Source organism: Cuculus canorus, chromosome 2, assembly GCF_017976375.1.
Source record: "Cuculus canorus isolate bCucCan1 chromosome 2, bCucCan1.pri, whole genome shotgun sequence".
NCBI classification, from domain to species: domain Eukaryota; kingdom Metazoa; phylum Chordata; class Aves; order Cuculiformes; family Cuculidae; genus Cuculus; species Cuculus canorus.
Genome location: NC_071402.1, coordinates 119,031,808 through 119,052,556, shown reverse-complemented (window position 1 = coordinate 119,052,556; position 20,749 = coordinate 119,031,808). Strand labels below are relative to the sequence as shown.

The 20,749-nt window shown below is 41.4% G+C and overlaps 1 protein-coding gene across 2 annotated transcripts in view; it reads left to right on the top strand.

Moving 5' to 3' along the window:
- Positions 1–212: 212 nt before the first annotated feature.
- The window catches only part of ZNRF2 (zinc and ring finger 2), a 60,527-nt gene continuing 39,990 nt past the window's right edge, over positions 213–20,749 (top strand). For both annotated transcript variants that reach the window (XR_008448712.1, XM_054059549.1), the window contains exon 1: positions 213–1,104. Coding sequence is in view for 1 of the 2 variants with exons in the window: in XM_054059549.1 (XP_053915524.1) it covers positions 660–1,104 (445 nt within the window). In the remaining variant the exon portion in view is untranslated. The remainder of the gene's footprint in view (positions 1,105–20,749) is intronic.

Sequence of the window (20,749 nt, the reverse complement as noted above, 5' to 3'; positions counted from 1 at the left end):
CCCTGGGGCTCTGCCGGGCCGCGAGGGCAAAGCGGGGGGCGGCGGACTTCGGTGACCGAGGGCAGCGCTGCCGGTCCCCGCGGGGCTGCGGCGGGGAGAAGGAAGGGCGCCGCTATGCCCGCTCCCCCCCCCCCGCCCGGCGGTGCCGCCCCCAGCATGGCGACACGGGAAAGGAGCGGCTGCGCCGGGGCGACCGCCCCCTCCCGCCTACCCCGGCACAGCGCGGCGCGGGCGAGCGGCCTCGGCGGCGCTGCTGCCGCCGCTGCCCCCGGCTCAGCGCGGCGGAGGAGGAGGAGGAGGATGGCGGCGGGCACGGCGGGCAGGACGGCGGCGCGGAGCGGCCCCGCGGCGGGAGGCAGCACCGAGCCCAGCAGCTCGCGGCGCCGCGCACCGGGCAGCAGCGGCCGCGCCGGGGCCGCCAGCTGAGCCCGAGCCTGGCGGGCGCCTCTCCCTTCTCTCCACACCCAGCGACACCTTCGCCCTCCTCTTCCCTCGCTTCGCACCCGCCCCGGGAGACGCGGGGAACGCGCCGGGCGGCGAAGGGCGCCGGGAGGCAAAGGGCACCGTGCGGAGAAAGGCACCGGGAGGCGAAAGGCAGCAGGAGGCGAAGGGCACCGCGCATCACCGTGCAGCGAAAGGCACCGGGCATCCCCGGGACGATGGGCGCGAAGCAGAGCAGCCCCACGGCCGCCAATGGCCGCACCCGGGCGTACTCGGGCGGGGATTTGCCTTCGTCCAGCAGCGGCGGCGGCGGCGCTAACGGGACCGGCGGGCGCTCGGCGGGCGGGCGCTACGCGCACCTGGCGGCGGCGCCTCCGGGCGCTCCCGGCGCTGCGGCGGCCGCGGCAGAAGGAGCAGCGGCGGCCGCGGCGGGGTCGGCGCCCCGCAGCCGGTCCTTGGGGGGAGCCGGCGCCTCCGGGGCGCGGGCGGCGCAGTCCGCCTTCAACATCCCCCACAGCAGCGGCCCCTACGGCTCGCAGGACTCGGTGAGCAGCACCCCGGAGGAGGGCGGCCGCGAACGGCCCCCGGGCGGTGGCTCCTCCGGCGGGCCCCGGCTCGTCATCGGCTCGCTGCCCGCACACCTCTCGCCGCACCTGTTCGGAGGTGAGGGACAAGCGCGGGGGGGGGTGGGGCGGGGGGATGGGGAGGTCCTTCCCGGGATGGGGGCTCGGGGAGGTGATGGGTTCCCTTCCCCGGCTCCCGGGATGGGTAGGAGCGGTGATGGGTTTCCTTTCCTGGCTCCCGGGATTGGGGGCTCGGGATGGGTACGGGTGGTGTTGGGGTGTTTGTGTCCTTCCCGGCTCTCGGGATGGATACTGGTGGCGATGGGGTGTTTGTGTCCTTCCCCGGCTCCCGGGATGGGTACGGATGGCGATGGGTAGAGGTCGTGACGGGTTTCCATCCCCGGCCCCCGGGATTTAGGCTTGAGGAGGATAGGAGCGGTGATGGGGAGTTTCCTTTCCCGGCTCTCGGGATGGGTAGGGATGGTGATGGGGGGGTATGTGTACTTTCCCGGCTCCCGGGATGGGTAGAGGTGGTGGCGGGTTTTCTTCCCCGGCTCCCGGAATGGGTACGGGTGCTGATGGAGGTGTTTGTGTCCTTTCCCGGCTCCCGGGATGGTGGCTCGAGGGGCGGTAGGGGTGGTGATGAGTTTCTTATCCCGGCTCCTGGGATAGGGGCTCGGGATGGGTATGGGTGGTGATCGGGGGTTTCCTTTCCCGGCTCCCGGGATGGGTACGGGTGCTGGTGGGTTTCCTTCCCCGGCTCCCGGGAGTCGGGGCTCGGGATGGGTACGGGTGCGGATGGGGTCTCGGGGACACAGAAAGGGGCACGGGAGGTGATGGGGATGTTTGTGACCTTCTCGGAGTCAGGGCTCCAGGAGGATAGGGGTGGTGATGGGGGCTTTCCTTCCCCGCCTCGGGGGGGTGGGGGTCTCCTTCCTCGACTCCCGGGACTGGGGGCTCGGGGACGGAGGCTGTAGGGGTGGTGATGGAGGGGGTTCCCTTCCCCGGCTCCCGGGACGGGTGATGAATCATCACTTTGGGGAGAGCGGAGGATCTTCCAGGGGGGGAAGAAACACGGTTTGGGGACGGTTTTTTTCAGGCCAGCGCATGCCGGTGTTTGCAAGGAGGGCGATGGAAGGAGGAGGTTAAAAATGAACCGGACCCCGCGGCGGTGCGGGCGGAGGGGAAGCGGAGCCTCCCCGGCCGGCGACTTTAGACTCTAATAGCCGTAATCGGTGCCTGTGTAAATACTCTTGCCTGCTACTTACATAATTAGAATTTAATTGGATCATGTGCCTCCGCCGTTTATTCTAAAATCGGACCAAGCCCCTCTTTAGGTACTGATTAACACGTGGCTGATGCTTGTTCCTCTTTCCGAGTTCTCCGGCTCCCGCTTCTGAAAGTCGATTAAGAAAAACAGAAGTTAAAGGAAAGTTTCTTTGCTTATTTTCCCCCGAGACATGCAAAGAGCCGCAGAGCTGCCCGTCCCACCGGTACCGTATAGTCTTGAGGGTGGATGTGTTCCTGGGGCAGGAGAAACGCTCAGCTGAACTCTGAATTAGCCAAGAAGCTGAGGCCCTTTAAGAGGCACATTAAACGTGGAGCGAGCTGTCATGGTGTTTGGTGTCTACTGCGATCTTGAGATGAATAGGGCTGATATAGGGCTTGGGCTTTGCTGCCTGTGTTCTTTACCTTAAAGTTAAAACTCTGCCTGTAAGTTGCCAGCTGCTTTCAGAGTTGCTAACCACTGTCAGTACTGCTTATTCATAAGGTCGTGGTTTGTATAAGTCAAATATTATGGTACAAAGTGACTTTTAAGATGGATTCATTCCCTTGATAGTTCTAATATATATATATATAAAATATATACACATATATATATATATATGTATGTATTAGAATCATTCTGAATACTAACCAACTTCCCCAAAAGCTTTCTTTTGGGAAAGAGGAGGCTACTGTAAAACTCATGCGTTTCTGTTTTCTACTTAATCTGGTCATAAATACTATTTGTAGCGGGCTGGATTTTCTTCTTTTCTGTAGTGTGACCTGCAAGGCTTCTTCAGTCTGATCCTCGCAGGATGCACAAGGTGTCCGTCTCACGGCCTGCCACCTTTATGCCGTTGGTGTGTTGTGAAGATAGCATAGCTGTTACTTCCTAGATCTAAAACTGCCTCCTCCCAGCACAGTGGTTGAACATTAACCAAAAGCTGTCAAACCCTATTATAACAGAGGAATATTTGCCCTTAAGAAAGAAAACATAACTATTCTCACGGTACCAAGCTGCTCAATAGGAGTGCTTTGTTGCGAAGGTGCTCATTATACGTCAGGATAGCTTTTGGGGGAAGAAGGTACATGCCTTTCTCTTGGTGATGAAAGGATGCCCTATCCCGGAGTATTGAGCAGTTTATGCTAAGCTCAAGGGAACCATTAAAACAGGTAGCCAGTAAAAAAAAAGGTAAAACTTCTTTTTTTTTGCCCTCCTTGCTTAAACATTGTCTTGCAGCCTGCTTTGCTGCCAGGAGGGAGTGGATTAAATGTTAATGCAGTGATGAAGATCAATAACCTAGAAAACTGTTCGCAGGCAGGAAGGTCTCTTCAGAATAACTGAGTTTGAGCATACTTTTCTGTGACACGTAGTAACCTATTAATTGCTGTACTACACTGTATTTTGTCTTTTGCAAATCTCTGAAATTGGCATGTAAGGAGGATATAGGCTGTAATGATGCAAAGCTTATTGCATTTCCCAGTGCAGGAAAAGTGCCAGGAGGGGTGCTCTCTCTTCATCTACTGACTAATAAAAAAGGAATGTCGTATGTTAGGAGTTTTAGTAGCAAATTTCAAAGTACACTGTCCTTATGTGGTCACAGGGTGGTCATGCATCTACTTGCTTCTTCTCTTCTAAAAATCTTAGTATTTCTTATTGGGATGAATAACTGTTTAATCATAACACTGCCACACCTTTGAGGAAGGCCTCATGAAAACATAATTCTTTTTTTTGCAATTTAAATATTCTGTGATATCAGTGATGCATTACTCCACATCATATTGAATGTCGACCTGATTGTTGCAGTCTCTGTGTTTTCTCGATTCCTTGTAGTAACTAAATGCTTGGAGCAAGTAGCCGCGCTGGAGATCATCCATTAGTACCATCAGCATGGTGAAAAATAATTTGAAGCATTGTTTTTGTCCTGATCATAACTAGCTCAAGCTTGTCTAGGTGTGGTATCTAGCATTTATCTTGTGTATCATAAGCATGCTTGAAGTCCCCTCCCTTGTTTTGTAACTTGCAAATTAGCTGAATTGTTTATTTTTATTTTGAAAACTGCTGAAATTAATTTTGAGGATTAGCATAGCAATTCTATGAAAATCGAAATAAAAAATAGCAAGAATAACTTCCATAAGTTGAACTAAGTCTCCAACTGTTTGTGTTTTTAGGCATACTACTTGGCTTCATCGATCAGTGACACATGGGTGTTGCATTTGTTAAATTACTATAATTAATTTGCCATTAGTGAGTTACATTCTATTGTCACTTTTACTGAGCAGCTTTGTATGCTGAAATAATGTAGGAATTTTAACTGTCTCATGTAACAAACTTAAATCTGTGCTGTGCTTGCTAATAGGCCATTTGAACAGGAATATAGAAAGTGCTATGTTATTGTATGTTAATGTATTGGAAAGCATGATCATTAGTTCTCTGTGTTCCTTTAATGGGAACGGTAGTAACAGCAGCCTTTCCTGAGTGTGAGGGTCTGATGCTCCTGTCTGACCTCAGGCTACTGCACCTTTATGATCAAAGTATAGCAGAGTAAATATTGCTATGTAACCTTATATCTAATCTCAGGGAGAGTTCCATTCAGTGAATGACTGGGGCCTTGGTTTCATGTAAAAATAAATATATATGTGTTTAACTTTGTGCTGCAAGCATGCCTGCAGTAGGCTTAGAGCATTAAGCAGAGCGAGACCCACATTCCATGAGATCTTATGGCACTCCCAGATGCAGAGGCCAAACCTGTGTGTGACATTCAAGCGTTTTCTTGCAACACAGCACTGAGATCCAGCTTCCTTTAAGGTGATAACCCTGTTATTGGGAATTTTGAGCAGTACTTTCCTGCTCTGTTCCTCAGTGAGTGGGACTTCCCCTCTCTCCCAGCCCCAACGTAAATATTCTTACCTACTGTGAAGAACAGCATGTAAAAGAGTTGGCCCCAAGATCCACAATTAGTTTTTCCGTGGTGTTTTCAGACAGCGAGTATTCCTGCCTAGACTATGAGCACTGCAGAAAAGCTACTGCTGTAGTTACAATATAGCCTGCTTTTCCAGGATGCTTGTGGCAATAGGATCAGCTGAAAATGAGCAGTCTTTGGGAATGTTCTTTGCTTTGGATAGCTGCTGATGTGTTACTTCCTTCACATAAAATGTAGACAGCTCTTCAGAACCCACTTTGTGGTTTTGATCCTATTTCTGGGTGGTCACAACAGGGAGAATTCTTGGTGAAGGGTCCTAGTATGACTATCCTGGTGTTCAAATTTAAATCTCTTATTAGGAAATTTGCTATAAGATGCAGATAAAGCCTTTAAATATTTGGGTTTGTTGTTTTTAAAAGTCTCTTAGGGAAGTATATGTAAAAAGTCAACCAAAGACAGCAGAAATGTTACATGTTGAGTCTTTTAAGTTTGCACATCGACTCTTCATTCAAGTTCATTGAGCAGAGATTGTACGTGTGTTATGCAAAATCTCAGATTATGTTAAATATGGTCATATACAATTTTTTACGTTGTATTTATAGATGGCTTTTTAAATATATGGTATTGTTGGATACAACTGTTGACAGCTTTCAGGCCTATGTCAAGACTTGGAGTAATAATTTGGAGATCGAGTTACATCTGTTTAACTTTATTAGGAAGAAGAAGTTTGTTATGTCCATCTCAAGCCAAATAATAATCAGGCTTTTTATGAAGTACTTTACGGTGCAGGATTTATCGACAGCTACTGAATGCATTCAACACAGTATGGGTAGAACATTATAGCTAAGTTGTAGTAGCATTTGTTTGTAATAATAGCTGGTAGAATTAATGAATGAATTCTTCATTCAGTAGAAGAAAGTTCACAAAACTCTCAGGTTGTAACCTGAATAACTTGTTGGATTGTGAGAAGCAGATATCAGAAGAATGAGGTGAAGTCTTAGAAAAGAAGTTTTTTAGATGTCTTTCGAACTGTCTAGAAAGCTGCATTTGTTTTGTTTACCATTTGATCCATTGAGTTATACGGTACATTTGAACTGGTTCTTGAGGATTTCTTCATCTTTATAACAATTTTTTTTGGGGGGAGGCGTATTACTATCCTTTGTTCATTTAATTGCACTTCTCTCCCAGTGTCACACTAGTGCTATTGCTTTGAAAAATTGTGAAACTCTTGAACACTTCAGGCTCCAATGCTGTTGCTTTCACTGCCAGCCAGAGTTGTAGCCCTGGGGTCTTTGCTTCCTGACTTGGGAGAAGTGATGGGAAGGGAGTTTTGCAGTGAGACTGTTGGGATCACCTGTGTGTGAGAGTCATGTTAGAAGCAGTGAACTTGCCGTTGCTGTTTCAGCCTGTATGTCTTGGTACCGCCTGACATACCTTCTCTTCCTGGCAGTTGGAAGGTTTGTTTGAAGTTTGAGGAAAGCCAGTGAATCTTTGATAATATATATATATTTCTCTAAATGTCTTCCTAGCCATTCAGAGTGAGGAGGGTGTGTAAGGTTTTAGGCTACTAAAAGCTGCAACTTCTCCATGCACTTTCTGCCTTGTTTTAAAGGTATGTTAACACTGCTGTTTGCTGCTGTTGCACTAAAAAAAAATTCCCATGTGCGTTTTCAGATAGTTTTGCTGCTGTACTTCTGCTTGTTGCAGAACAGTGAAAGCTGAGAGGCTGTCTCTGCTTTGGTGTTTTGATTTGTTTTTATTCACTTGGCTGCAGCAGTGAAACACAATCATATGCACGTTTGTCCACTTTGGAAAAATGAGAGCAACAACGAGAGGCTGGCTGAGTGAAGTCTGGTGATGGTAGAAGAACATTAAAGTGGAGACCAGTCTGAAAGCTGAGAGAAATACAAATGTGTCTGTACTCATAACTTCACATCGACCACAGATTAGGGGGGAGATAGGTATGTGCCTTGTTTTCTCTTCAGTTATACCAATGCGTTGACTCCAAAGTGAATCACTTTTGCAGTCTGAAGATAATAGGGAGGTTTGGAAATGTGTTAGCAGTCCATTAACCAAAAGAAAAAAACCAAATTGAAGATTTCAATGTGCTAGGAAAGCAGTACAAGGAGAAGTCTATTGATAAGGGCTTTCAGAAGAGCTGTTTTGACAGATGGATTTGAAGAATCTGATTGCTGTTCAGGTTCTCACTTTTCATGTGTTTCGTGGGCTCTCCTGCATGTGAACAGTGGGCAGCATACAGTTCCTGGGCAGCAGCAGAGATGTAAATTCCCGTAAGGGAGGGGACAAGAAAAAGTAGCAAAGTCCAACACTACCATCCATCTGCTCCACCTCAGTCAGGAAAGTGCTTTTAGTCTCAAATGTCAAGTGGTTGGACACATGATTCATAAGAACTGTTTGGATATTCTGGTAGTGCTAGTGAAGCCCCTGGGAGCTATGTTCTGTTTCCTTCAATCGAAAACATGTCTCTGTGATGATGAGAGGCTTGGGGCACTGGACTAAAGACTGAGGTGAGTGATAGATGATCTCTGGAGAGCTTCTTTTGCTTCTCATCCTGCTTGGTAAAGAAAAAGAGTTAACAGAAACCAAATCATAAAATCTGCAGCATTTGAGGAAGAAATGCGAATAGTTAACAGTCTGAAGAAAAGGAAACAGCCTCATTATAATGGCATATATAAATATTTCTTTTGGCTATCTAGACAGCAATAATACGTGATTGAGTCTTTGCAGCGCCACTTCAAATAGAGGCCCTCCTCTTTAATGTCTTCTGAATACCTGTCCAACCCTGGTATCCTGACAGTGTTCCTCTCCTTGTGTTCTTTCACTTAATTGTACACCAGTCGCCAACAACGTCTCACGCAGTTTCTTTGTCTTATAAAGAAAGACTTTTTGTCACTGCTAGAAATTCAAAACTATTTTTAAATCACATTGCCTACCCATCTGTTTGGGCAAGTTCTCCTCTCTTGTTCTTGCCAGCTGTTCATGGAAAAATGTCATCGTGTAAATGTTCTTGTTATACTGTCTTAGTCTTGCCTGAGACTTCTAAGTTTTGAATAATGTTGTGAAGATTTTTGGGTAGGTTTTCCCTGCTATTTGCAGATGCATGAATCAAATTTGTATTATTTTCCAGATTTTTCTCCAGTGTGTCTACTGCTCATGAATGGTTTAATTAGTTTCAGGAGAGACGTATGGTCTTTTTTTACAGATTGTGTTCATTTACTGTGGTAATGGAACGTGTTGCTCTTGCGGATGTTTAACCCATGAAAAGAAACAGTGAGAAACCCTTGAGTGCTCTGAGTTTTTATTGTGGAATATTTTTAAGGACATGCATCTTATAAATAAATAGTGTTAAACCCACCCCACAATTACCTGAGTAAGACCAGGATAGCACTTCATAGGCATTCAGGAGAGTTTTTTTGCTGTCTACTCTCTGGTTAGGTATTTCCTAACCAAGTGCCTGTGTTCCCAAGGCCACCTTTCCGTTGTAAATCATCATTGTGACTTTCATATGGATGCCTCAGTGCGTATCCAGAGCTATTTGGCACCTGTTATTTGGTAGCCTTCAAATTCCTGATGCTTGTAAAAATGGGAGGGTAAGCTATAGCGTGAATGGGGCTGGTTCTCACTTTCACTCAGCACGTGCTTCTGTTCCCTGCATGGAAATTTCCTGCTGTTGACCCGGAGTGATCAAGAAGCACGTGGGAAAATGCACAGAGCTCAAGCTGTCTGACTACCTGACAAAGGGAATGCAAATTGTTGTATGAGATTCAACTCCATTTCTCTTAGTCATCTTTAGGAACTGACCTACCTGGGTGTTTTCTTCTTCCTTGTGTGCTCTGTCTAAAAATCAGACCACCAATTCAGCCTTTGAATAGTCCCCAAAGGGTGGGTGTGCTGCATACCATTGTGGATATTTTTAGTAGATTCTGTTTGCTGACTGACTTAATGTGCTATAAATACAGAGTTCTCATCTGGTATGCGCTTTGCATGTCTTCTAGTAACTTATAATAAATTCACCTAAGCATAATGGCAAGAAAAAATGAGCTGTTATAATTTATTTGGCTTTCCATATGAAGTGTCACTTATATAAAGCAATTATTTAGCAACGTTTTAACTTTAAATGGCTTTTAAAACTAGTGGTGTCCCAAAACACTTCCTAGTCTGGCTACCATAATTACTCTGTGTTAGATTGATTTACACTGTGATTTCACTATGTTTTTAAAAATTGAGGGTGGAGTTTTCAGATGTGAGAGGTTAGTTTAGCATCTGGAGTGTTATCAATGCTAGTAAATGACTTTGTTATATCATCACCAGTACGTTGCCTGATGCATGAAGGCTGTTCTGAGGTGAAAAATGAAGCTTTAGTTATGATTCTTCTGGATTTTTTTTTTTTCCATAAAGTATAGGTGCATATACATTTGCTTGAGTTGAAGTAAAGTTAAAGCACTTACCACGCATTTGAAATTATAAGGACTCAATGCAAATAGGAGGAGGACTCGTATCTTATTAAAATGCATCTGTCTTTGAGTACTGCGTTTGAAACAAAAATGAAGGATGAGTTCCTCCTGAACTGCGCTAAGTGTAACCTAAATGCAGTTCTTCTGTGCTGCAAAAATAAAAACTGTCATAGTGTACGACTAACAGATGTAGCCTTCACAAAAGAAATTTAAGACTGGTGAAGTTTTCCGTGTGCAGCAAAAGAAAGGTCTGCTTAGAAGTGCTTCCTGCAGATTGCCTTGACAGACATTGTTTTGAGAATCTTAAAATATTTTCTTTTATAATGAAATCCGGACCAATCTGATGATAGTCTTTTAGAAAAGTTAAAAAAGAAACTGTCTCCCTGTCAAGAATTCTAGATGATTCACTGAAAATCATGCCACTTTTGAAGCCTAACTTCCTGCAGCTATCAGGAATTTTGCTTCTTCTGAACTGAAGAACATCACTTCTCCTTGATTATTGAGCATGAATATGGATAGACGTTCCAGTACATGGGAGAATCTTTTCTGTCTTGAGAAAATGCTGTGACCCTACCAGATAGAGCAGAGCATCATCAATTAAGTGAGTTTTAGAGAGGCAATGATGGATGGCCTCCAGAATAAAGAACAGCGACAACAGTAAAATGTGGTTCTCTCTGGTCATTTAACTGCTTTCACCTTGAGGCAGTCTTCTTTCTTCTCATTATGTTTGCTTCATCAGCAAGGATGAGTAGAGTAGCCTAGAGCAAGGATGACTGACATAATCTGAGATGTCAGACTTGAGGATTTGCTCTCCTTTGGGAAGAATAAGTTTAAAATCACACACCTACATTCTGAATGTCGGAAGGCGTATTGTGCTTGTGCAGCAAGTGGCTCAGGGTTCCTATAGTCTCAGACCGGATAAGCACGATTATCTTCAGAGGTGATTTTGATGAAGTGTCCTGAGAGATAGTATTGCTGGGTTCAAGCGTGAAGTGCCCAAATACAGGGTTACCTATGCAACTTTATTTGAGAGCTTTTTAATTTTTCAGTGTTGTGATTTTGCAACCATAATGGTCAATTAAGGTTGGTTTGAGTGTTTTGGTTTGGGTTTTTCCTCCCTCTTGTCCATATGGATATAGTTGTTAGAGGTAGTCAGGTCAGTGTGGATAGATACTCATTTGAGAGTAGTACTAAATATGTGACAAGTAGATTGTTTGTCTGAGTTGAGAATGAAGACGACCTTACTTTTTGCTAAAGGTCTTAGCAATCTGTTAAGAAATTACAATTACGTAATTGTAAAACTATTCCCATATTTTTCAAGGTTTGTATAAAGAAATAAAATACCTGTTCTGCCCATGCAGTAGAGCCATAAGGCTGTTGCTGGCTGAAGAGAAATGATTCACTGGAATGAATGAAAACGCGTGAATGAAAACAGCATGAAATTCACAAATGTAAAAGGGCTGCATGGTATCAAAAAAACACCCTTTGAATATCTAATTTAGCTCTCCTAACATTTGAATGCTAGATGATTAACATTTAGATACTAGATGACAAGCGTACAGGCTTTACCTCATTTCTTAAGGACTGAATTATATTACTTTTAATTTAGCTTTAAATGTATGTTTGCTATGGCTCAGCCTTGAATTAGTTTACATCCGAATGTCTCATATCCGCGATTTTGTGTGTTTTGAAAGTGATAACATTTTCAAAGACAGATGATACCAGGCATTTTTGTAACCATGGATGTGAAAAACCAAAATGCTTAAAATGCTTTAGAAGTAAAATACAATACTGAAATAGCTTCCAGTTTGGAGGAAATATAGATTCCATTCATAGCATAATGAACCATCTGCTAAAATAAACTTTGTTTTCACACATATGGTAAGACCAAGATCCAGTGACAGCATACAGCTAGGAAGCAAAGGAAATGTTCCTTGGAAATCTGAGACTAGTTCTGCTGCAAACAAAGAAATAAGAAGGCTAACACAAATAATGTGTTTTGTGTTGAGCAAGTGTGGGGGCGACATGTTCAGCTCAGGTTGTTCTCCTTTGTGTTCAGCTGATCAAGTCAAATGGAGATGATGAACACATCTGGAGCTGGAGGGCAAGGGTTCTTTCTAGAGTGTTGGGTTCGTATATATGTCTTCACTCTATGGGTATGCAGGCAACCAACATTTTCAGTATATTTAATGATTGTACATTTTGCATTAAAGCTTTATTCACAAGAAATGTTCAAAAGCATTTTAAGCTTGGATGATTTAATTTCTTGACATTAAACAGTTTAATATGTTGGGGAAATGTGTTCATTTGTGAAACGTGGACTAGAATTAAGGTTTAAGACGACTGCTTGGGCTGACAGCAGTGTTCAGATTGTTCCTATCCACACAGATAAGGCAAGTTGTTGTTGTAGTGGAACCTGAGACCATGAAGCCAATGTCAAACGCATTCTAGTTTTTGAATTCTGGTCAGTATTGATTCTCTCTTAGGGCCTTTGTAGCTGTAATTTTTGATCAAGGTTATTTTGATCACTGGTTAAGTAATTTTGTTTTTAAATTGTTAAATATTTCACTGGTTTTTATTATTATTAAGTGACAGAGCAAATAATTCCAGGACCTCTTCTGCAGCCCTCACTTTTAGTAGTGCCAGAAAAGTCAGTGGGAGTTAATTTCTGTAAGGTTTTTTCAACTGTTAGGAAAAATTATCCTCTGAACAGTCTTTATCAACGATAAGTATGACTTGCCTTATATTTGCTGTAACAAACATGGCAGTCTTTCTTTGCAAAATACTTGCTTATCTATGGCTGCTGCCTGATTTTTAATAGTGGATTAATGATGTTGGCATCCATTTTTGCTGAGTTTTAATTTACTGATGATGATACTGGTATACAGATTTTGTATTTTATCCTGTTTTTTTTAATTTTTTTTTAATTGATAAAAGACATGCTTAACAGCAAAGCTAGAAGTAGCCAAAAGCATCCAAAAAATGAAGTGGATCCGTATTGAAGTGTACTGGAGAAATGGTTCTTGTATTTTGCTATTTGCAGGTTGGTGTTCCATCTCTGCTATTCTATCAATTGTTCTTTAGTTTAAACTAATGAAAATGGCAGGTATAGTGTGTAGGATGTAGTGTGGTATTGAATGAGAGCGTAGCATGGTATTGAATGTTGTTGGCTTTTTGAGTCTGAAAAGCTGTACAGCTCTGTTGGTGGTGGTGCGTCTGGATTGCTAATTATGATGAGAGGTTGCTGGGCTAATGTAGCTGTACTGCCTTGTAATAATGGATATTACTCTAGCTACAGCTCTGTTATAATGAGCTGAGAATGGGAGAGACCTGCAGGTATTCTGGTTTAGATGAGAGAGATACAAATTAGGGGTTATTCTGATTTTCACCTTGTTTTGCTCAACAAATACCTTAGCCTGCAGGTTAAGTATGCAAAAGTGATGCATGATTTGTTAACATCAGGAAGGAAGTAGTCTGAAGTCTCTCCTTTTGTTTAGCTGTAATACTTTTAAAACGTTCTGCATTTTACAGATTGCTGCAAAATACTAATTAGAATATGCAGTTCTAAGGAATCTTATTTTTCTTCCTTTTCCCATCATGGATTTGGGCTATTTTCTGGGCTGTTTAACAGCTGTATCCAATGGCAGCCAGTTCTTAACTGTAAAACTGTTAGCTGCAGTATGCAAGCATTCTTTGCAATATGTTAAAAAGCAAATGTTCATGGTCAACATGTGCCTGACTTGATACTATCCACAGAAATGCAGAATTAAAATGGGAGAAAAATCATAAGCACCGCAGGAAATAGTAGCCTCAAAGGAAATCCACAGAAAAGGGCACCAAATTAGTGGGTAAGAGAGAAAAGGGGGAAAAAGTCTGTATGCAATGGTGACGTTTGTTATATTACTGCTACTTAGAGTCAGGATGCACGGATATGTGTGCTGGTACAGTTATTTTCTAGTCTCTTTAGCTGTGATCCCGTGACATGCTAAAGCCTATCGAAAGCCTCTTCTTTTTCCTTCCTTTTCTCTGGCCTCTTGCTGTTTTCTGTGCAGATGAATCATCTTACTTGCAACACCTGTACTAGTAATGTAGATGCTATTAGGAACAAAAATAACCAACAGAAATACTGCTTTAGCTGTATCTTAAAAATATTCTTGTTGAAAAAAAAAATCACTGTCTTAGTTTAGGACTTTTTTCTTTTTTTTCTAGAAAGACATAATTGAGTATTACGTTTAATTTGGATTTTAACTTAGCTATCCTAACTTTATCTAGCAATATTTAAATTTATAGTGTTAATGGAGGAGTAACACTGGAGGAATGCACTGAAATAGATACTTAGCTCTATATCAAAGAGAAGAGAGGCCATTTTGATGAAATTCTTTGTTTTAGCATATCTATTTTTTGGTATTTTCTCATCTCCAATTTTTCTGACTTGTATTTCCCCAAACTTGAAAATTATGATGTAACTTTTTCCATCAGCAGCATTTTGACATGCACACAAATTAGAACAGATCAAACTTGCTTCCTCAAAATCTGACTGGGTAGATGTGCTATAGCGCAAGGCATTAAAGCTCAGAACTTAAATGTCAACACATTAAATTCTAATCCTAACAGTTTTCTGTTTATTCTTTACAGATTTGTACATTTACAAAATTACACACTTGTAATTCAATTTCAAACAAGTGAAATTTCATATAGAAATAGGAAAGGAAGAAAAGCCTCAAGTCAGTACCTTTGATTTATACCTGCTATTTTTCTTGCATTTTCCCTACTCTAGTTTTTCTCCGACATACTTAGCCTTGTGCTTCTTCAGGCAATGATGATAAATGTACTGGAAAACAACGTTTTAAGCTACTAGTACAGCTTAAACACTGAGGACAGCTTTATTCAAGTCACTGAGTCTTGCTGGTGCAGAACTTTTGGTATATTTGCAAATCTGCCTTGAAGAGCATGATCCCATTTGCCAGGAATTGTCATATATAACTAACAAGAATTCCTTTGTCTGCTGGAGGAAAGGAGCTCTTATCTGCTTTTTTTAAAGATTCACATCTTTAAATTGTTAGTTTTATAGTCCTTTGCAGAAACTCTTAAACTCTAAGCTATTTTTAACGGTGTTTTCCTATGAAAGTGAGTGAATGGTGTGACAGTTGAACCCTATAACTTAGGATTTGGAATATCACCACAAGTACTTGTACATAGGGGGGTAATTACAGACGAGAGATTCTTTGTCAGCTATTACAGTAAGTTACTCTTGTATGCAACATTTAAACATTGCATTTTCCTTTCTCACACAGTGTGTTGGTAAACAATGGGCCTTGCTCTCAACATTATAAATGGATTTTCTTTATTATTTTTAGGTTAGTAGGCATACAAAGTCTTTTCCCCAAAAACTTTACACAAAAGGGGTTACAAGAACAGATTTAATACTAATGAGTGACTTGCGGGTGAAAGTCTCTTCATTTATGATCATAGCACTTGAAGGTACCTTGAGGTTAGCAGGTCCTTCCCAGCACTGGAATGCAGGATCAGCTGAGTTCAGCCCATTCCGAGCAGATGGTGTTTATCTAGTTTTTCTGAATTTCTTAATGGAAAACCATCTATTTCCTTGAGTATTTTATTAGACAACTGATTTTGCTGTTGGAACACTTCCTAATAAGCAAATTATTCTTACTGTTTCACAACTGATGCCCAGTTTTGAATGCAGAACTGTGCTATTGATGCATTTTTATTAAGGGTTAGTTCTTTCTTCATTATAAATATGAAGGGCTCATTTTTCTTCTTTAATTGTGCTTCACTCCTTCTAGCTTCTAGATACAATTTCAACAATGTATTGCTGAAGTTTAACTGGAAGTTAAACCTTGAAGTTTAACGGAAAGGGCATTTATTGCACGGTTATGGTTTAGTATCTCTAAATTTCTGTATCCACTTACTTTGAATTAGGCTTGTAGAAAGCTCTAATTTGCTAGATGTGTCGGGAAAAAAAGGACCAGGGTAGTAATAAGGCAGACAAGATTTAACAATAAAGTAACTGTCTTAAAAGATTCAAGCTGCTCTTTCTGTCAGTGACAGTCTGCCTATCCAAATTTAGGAGGATAGACAGATAACAGTATTCATTAAAAATAGACATGCAGAGAGTTAACTGGTATTACTATTTGTGTTAGCTAGAAAACTAGAATCTACTCCTCCTTGTATAAGGAAGGAAGCTAGTTGCAGTTATTCTTTAAAATTAAAAGCATCTGGCAGGGCTGTAAAAAACCTTTCCATAACATGGACAGAAGTGCAATTGTCATTCTGCATACAAATTTGCACTAGTACACTAAAAACTGAGGGATGTTTCAATGCTTTTACATCCACATATGCCTTATCATCCTTTACACAAACTGAAATGAGCATCTGTGCAATTTTAAGCCATGAATCTTGTCCAAAGACCAAGAGTAAAAAAAAAAAAACCCAACATTAAAAGAGCTTGATTCTGGTCTGGCTGCAGAAGACAGAGCTCACACATTGATATGTCTATTGGTGTCATTGTTGCAGTATTTGGCTAACTGCGCTTAACAACTGGATGAACAAAAGACTACTAATCAAGGGTGAATTGTTCAGGAGGGTTTAACACACCGAAGGTAGGAGCCAAAAGGAAGAAAACCCACCAGCCCAGCGAAAGCCCTCGAGGTTGGAGACCCGTTCAGCACCCGTGCTCTGGACAGCTCAAGCGAAGCCCCTTCGAGGCTGTTCCCCTCCACGTGCTCCTCCTGCCCCACGAGGTGCCATAGGTTCTTTTGCTAGGAGGTAAAAGAAGGTACTTTTCAAGAATAGTACGTTTCATACTGGCCCAAAGCTTTCTGGTTGGACCACTGGATTGTATTTAATCGACCCAAGAATTTGTGGTAGACTCTTATTTGTCCCAGTTCCTTGGGGTACAGAAAGCTGCTCTGGCAGCTAGAGATTAGACCAGATAGACTTCCCTGGAATTCTGACTCACATACCTACAGTTCCTCTGTGTTTGATTTTTGTTTGTGGTTTTTTTTGTTTGGGTTTTTTTTCTTTGTTTTCTTTTTAAATCTAATTTGGTTTTTAGAAGTTCAATCTTCATCTGTTATCCTAGAAAACAGATTTCTTGTCATAGCTTTCTCAAATGCTGGTAAGCTGGCTTCCTTGTTCTTAGTTTCATATCTCTTGTTTGTTTTTCACGTGGTTCAAGGACTTTCTGTTGCTAGTTCTTTTTTTCTGCTAAAAGTTTTGTTAGTCTTGTAGTTTCGACTGGACTTCCCTGCTTGGTTCCTTCCAGTAACTGGAAGCAGACAAAGAAAATGCAGGTTTTACAGAACCTTTTTGTTATCACACTGTCTTTGATACTATGTGACACCACAGTTTCGGGGTTTTTTAAAATGAGGTGATTGAAATATTTGGCCTTAAATGTTTAAAAACCTGGAGAAACTTCTATTGTGTTTTGAATTAGTATTAGAAGGTGCCTTCAGCAGTAGGACCCTTACTGAAAGATTAACCTTTCCAAGTAACATTCGTTTTTTTTGACAAGAGGTTAAAATCTAGAAGGTGGTATTCTGAAATATTTACTTTTGAAATTGATAGTTTTCAACTAGTAATGCTGAAGTAACAAGATAAGGTCCAACTTTTGTTGGGGGGGGAGAAAAGAACAAAACATGTAAATATTTAATTTCACCTAATGTCTTTCAAAGCCAAGATGGAAAACACAGTAATACTTTGATTCATGTGTGAAAACAGGGTTTGTAAATACTGTAGTGACCTTTCTCATTTGTTTTTATGACCCTGCTGCTATGTGGTTTGAATATTTTTTCCCTTATTGTTAGGTGCAGTTTATTTAAGATAGTATGTGCTTTTTTTCCCTACTTACTGTTATCTTTTCACAAATGTCTTGCAGGATTTTCCTTAGGGGTAGGAATCTTAAGTACTTATTATTTCATTTTTACACTGAAGACCTTTCAGAGTACTACTATACCATTACGCTAGCTTCTGCGAGAACATCAGCTGTATTCATTTTACTACTAAACGAATAAAAAAGGAAGCCACATGCATTTCTTGCACTCCCTCTCTACTAGAAGATATAAGGTGAATTTCAGGAGGAAAAGAATAGAAACTGGGTTTGCTATTTTGGTTGTTGGAATATGTGTACTTCAAATTCTAAGTGAAAAATGGAAATGCTATCTTTAAACAAAATTAGTATTACAATTTCCTCAAGGTCCTGGAAAAGTTATGGTTCCAAAGCAGTTGTCCCTCACTTACGAGTAACTTTACTTTGTTTAGGTTGGTGCTCTGCCACGTATCTGGGAACTGTGGCAAACTGTTGGGTAATTCCAGGGTTGCATTCCACGTTTCCCCACCCTTAAACTTGCTTCATTGGAGAGGTGATATATAACATGGTTTTACTTATAAGCTGAAGGTCTTTATGAAAGTTGCATTCTCGAAGTTTTCCCTGGTATTATGATTTTGTAGGTTTGGTATTGGAACAGTTCCTTCCTTGATTAATTATAGGAACATACGGAGATTGGATAGTGAACGAAACACTGCGTGTGTTTGCTTGGATGGGGGAGGACATGGTTGGGGATGGAACCCACCATGTACATTTACATTTAAATAAATTTAAAACCTACTTTAACAGATTAGCCAGTGCATGACAAAAGCTAATAGTTTTCCAAGACCTTTTTTTCCTTGCCATGCTTTCAGTTTATTTCTGTAAAACACTCCCTGCGGGAACAGGGATTGATAATAAAAGTTGTTGTAACTAGTACTTTAGAAGAGGTTCCTGTATCTTTTATGAATTTCTTGTATACAAGACACTTGTCTACTAAAAAACCCCAAAACTTTGTAGCTCTCCATATTAATTAACACATTTGAGATCAGAATTTTTATCTAAGTGGGTTTTAAAGACTCATATTTGTGTATACGCTTTCTTGCTAGAATATTAGTAAATGAGAAGACTGGGTTGTCCTTTTAGTACTTTGAATTTATTCCTAAAGGCTTGCTGTTTTATTTTCCTGGTTGCTACTGCCCTGAACTTTGTGAGATACTAGGGTAGGTCAAGAGCAATAATAAAATACTGCAGGATTTATAATCCCACCTATGCTGTAAGTTGAATAACACGCTGAATTGGCATAAATGCATCTGAAACATATAATGTATTTATTTAAGAGCTTTTCCCTTTTGAAGCTGTTGCTGTATGGTTCTAGACTTTCTTGAAGCATATACATGTGTGTAAAATATTTATATTCCTATATTTGTAAAATAATCATTCTACTGCATCTGGTTGTTCTGGGTTTTTTCTTCCCTTTTGGTCGTGTTTAGGCTAGCTTCTTAACAGTTTTGCTACTGTTTTAGCTAAGGACTGGTTTTATACCAAGGGCAGAATTTCAGTCTGTCCTACAGTGTTCTGCAGAAAGTATGATACCAGACAGACAGTATATCACGCCAAAGTCTTCTGTTCACAGAACAGATTCAACATTCACTTGCTTTTCAACCTATAGCTGGAGGATCTCCCTGAAAGGTTAGACAGCTGTTAGTCTTCTGTAGTCTGCCTGCTGCCCTGGAGAGATGTTTTCCAAACCAAAAACTGCTGTTGTAGATTATAGGATTAATAAAATGAATGGTACAATGTCTACACATTTCTGGAAAGCAAAGGCATGAGTTTAAACACTTAAAGGGCATTCTTGCTGCACAGGAATTGTATTGAGTGTTGCTGCTTCTCAAAGAAAAAATAATAAAAGTAGATTTCTGTTACTGACACGTCTCCCCGTTTACTGATTTCTGATTTGGTACAACTGTTGTAAAGGGCACATATGGCGAGACCTCTGCGAGAGAGGAAAATTGTACTTTTTTGATGACTGATGGGAATATCAAGCTCCCTTTGGAAGCTTTCGTTAGGTGTTCCTGAAAATGGCAGTTAATAGCAATTTCTAAAAGAAATTACTTGATGAAACAAGAATGCCTGGAGGCTGAGGCTGTCCTTAACATGCCTGTGCCTTACTTCTCGGTAGTCTTTAATATAGCTAGAGTTTACTGGAACAAATCTGTCTTTTCACCAGAGCTGAGGACTTGGGCCTGGCTTAATCTCACTGAGTTGTTGGTGGACATACTGTGAAATTTATCACAGTTGCTGTGACTGCACTCACCTGTGTGCGGTGGTCTTGCCTTCTGAGGGCTTCTGCTACAACAAAAGGGGTGGATTTTAGCAGGTGTCTGTGTGGGAAACAGCTATTTTGACCTTCCCTAAAATCCAGAATGAGAAAGCCTTCTAGAAAACTGGTAATGAGGTTTAAGTGTGAGAGGGTTACCCTTTGAGAGCGTCTTGGATATTTTTATTTTATAAGATATAGGAAGTAGAGCTTCTCTCTACTGAAATGGAAGTCTTTTTGACGGACTAATGCTCCTTAGGTAAAGGAGGAGATATAATTTGAAACAGACAAATGCCTGTAAATTATGTTCTTTGCAGTTTTTAAAACCTGGTCTGTGAAAAGTAATAATGTGGTGTTTTAATAGCCAAGTACTTGGCAGTATAAAATCTTTCTTGCTTGCAGCATGGTTTGTTTAATTGAAAGTGCCTTTCAAGAACTGTTTTTCTTTCAAAGAAGATTTTGGGAAGTTGCGAATTTCTTTTCAACCTAGAATGGAAGGCTACAATGGGAACAAAGATATAAATCTGTGTATCTAATCTTTTAGCATTGACGTGGTGGTAGAAGTAGTAGCAGTCCTGAGTAGTCCTATGTCAGCATTTTAGACGTCTAAGGTGATGGAAGATTCATAAATTGTTCTTAATGAGTGCCTTACACTTAAAAAAAAGTGGGAATTGTAAGAGAATTAGATCTTAGTTGTTTGAAAAGGGCTAGGTGTTGGGTTATTTAACATGCATCATGGAAGTTTTTCTTCTTTAAATAAGTAGTTTGCTGCTGAAGCATGAATATAGCACAAATTTGGGCTGCATCCTTCACTAGCTTGTTTCTTGTTATACAAGTCCACAGGTTTTTTTGTTGGTTTATTGGTGTCTTTTTGTTTATTTTGCCTTTTTTAATATCATGGAAGGGTTTACTTTAAAGCACCTTACTTGTCTTTG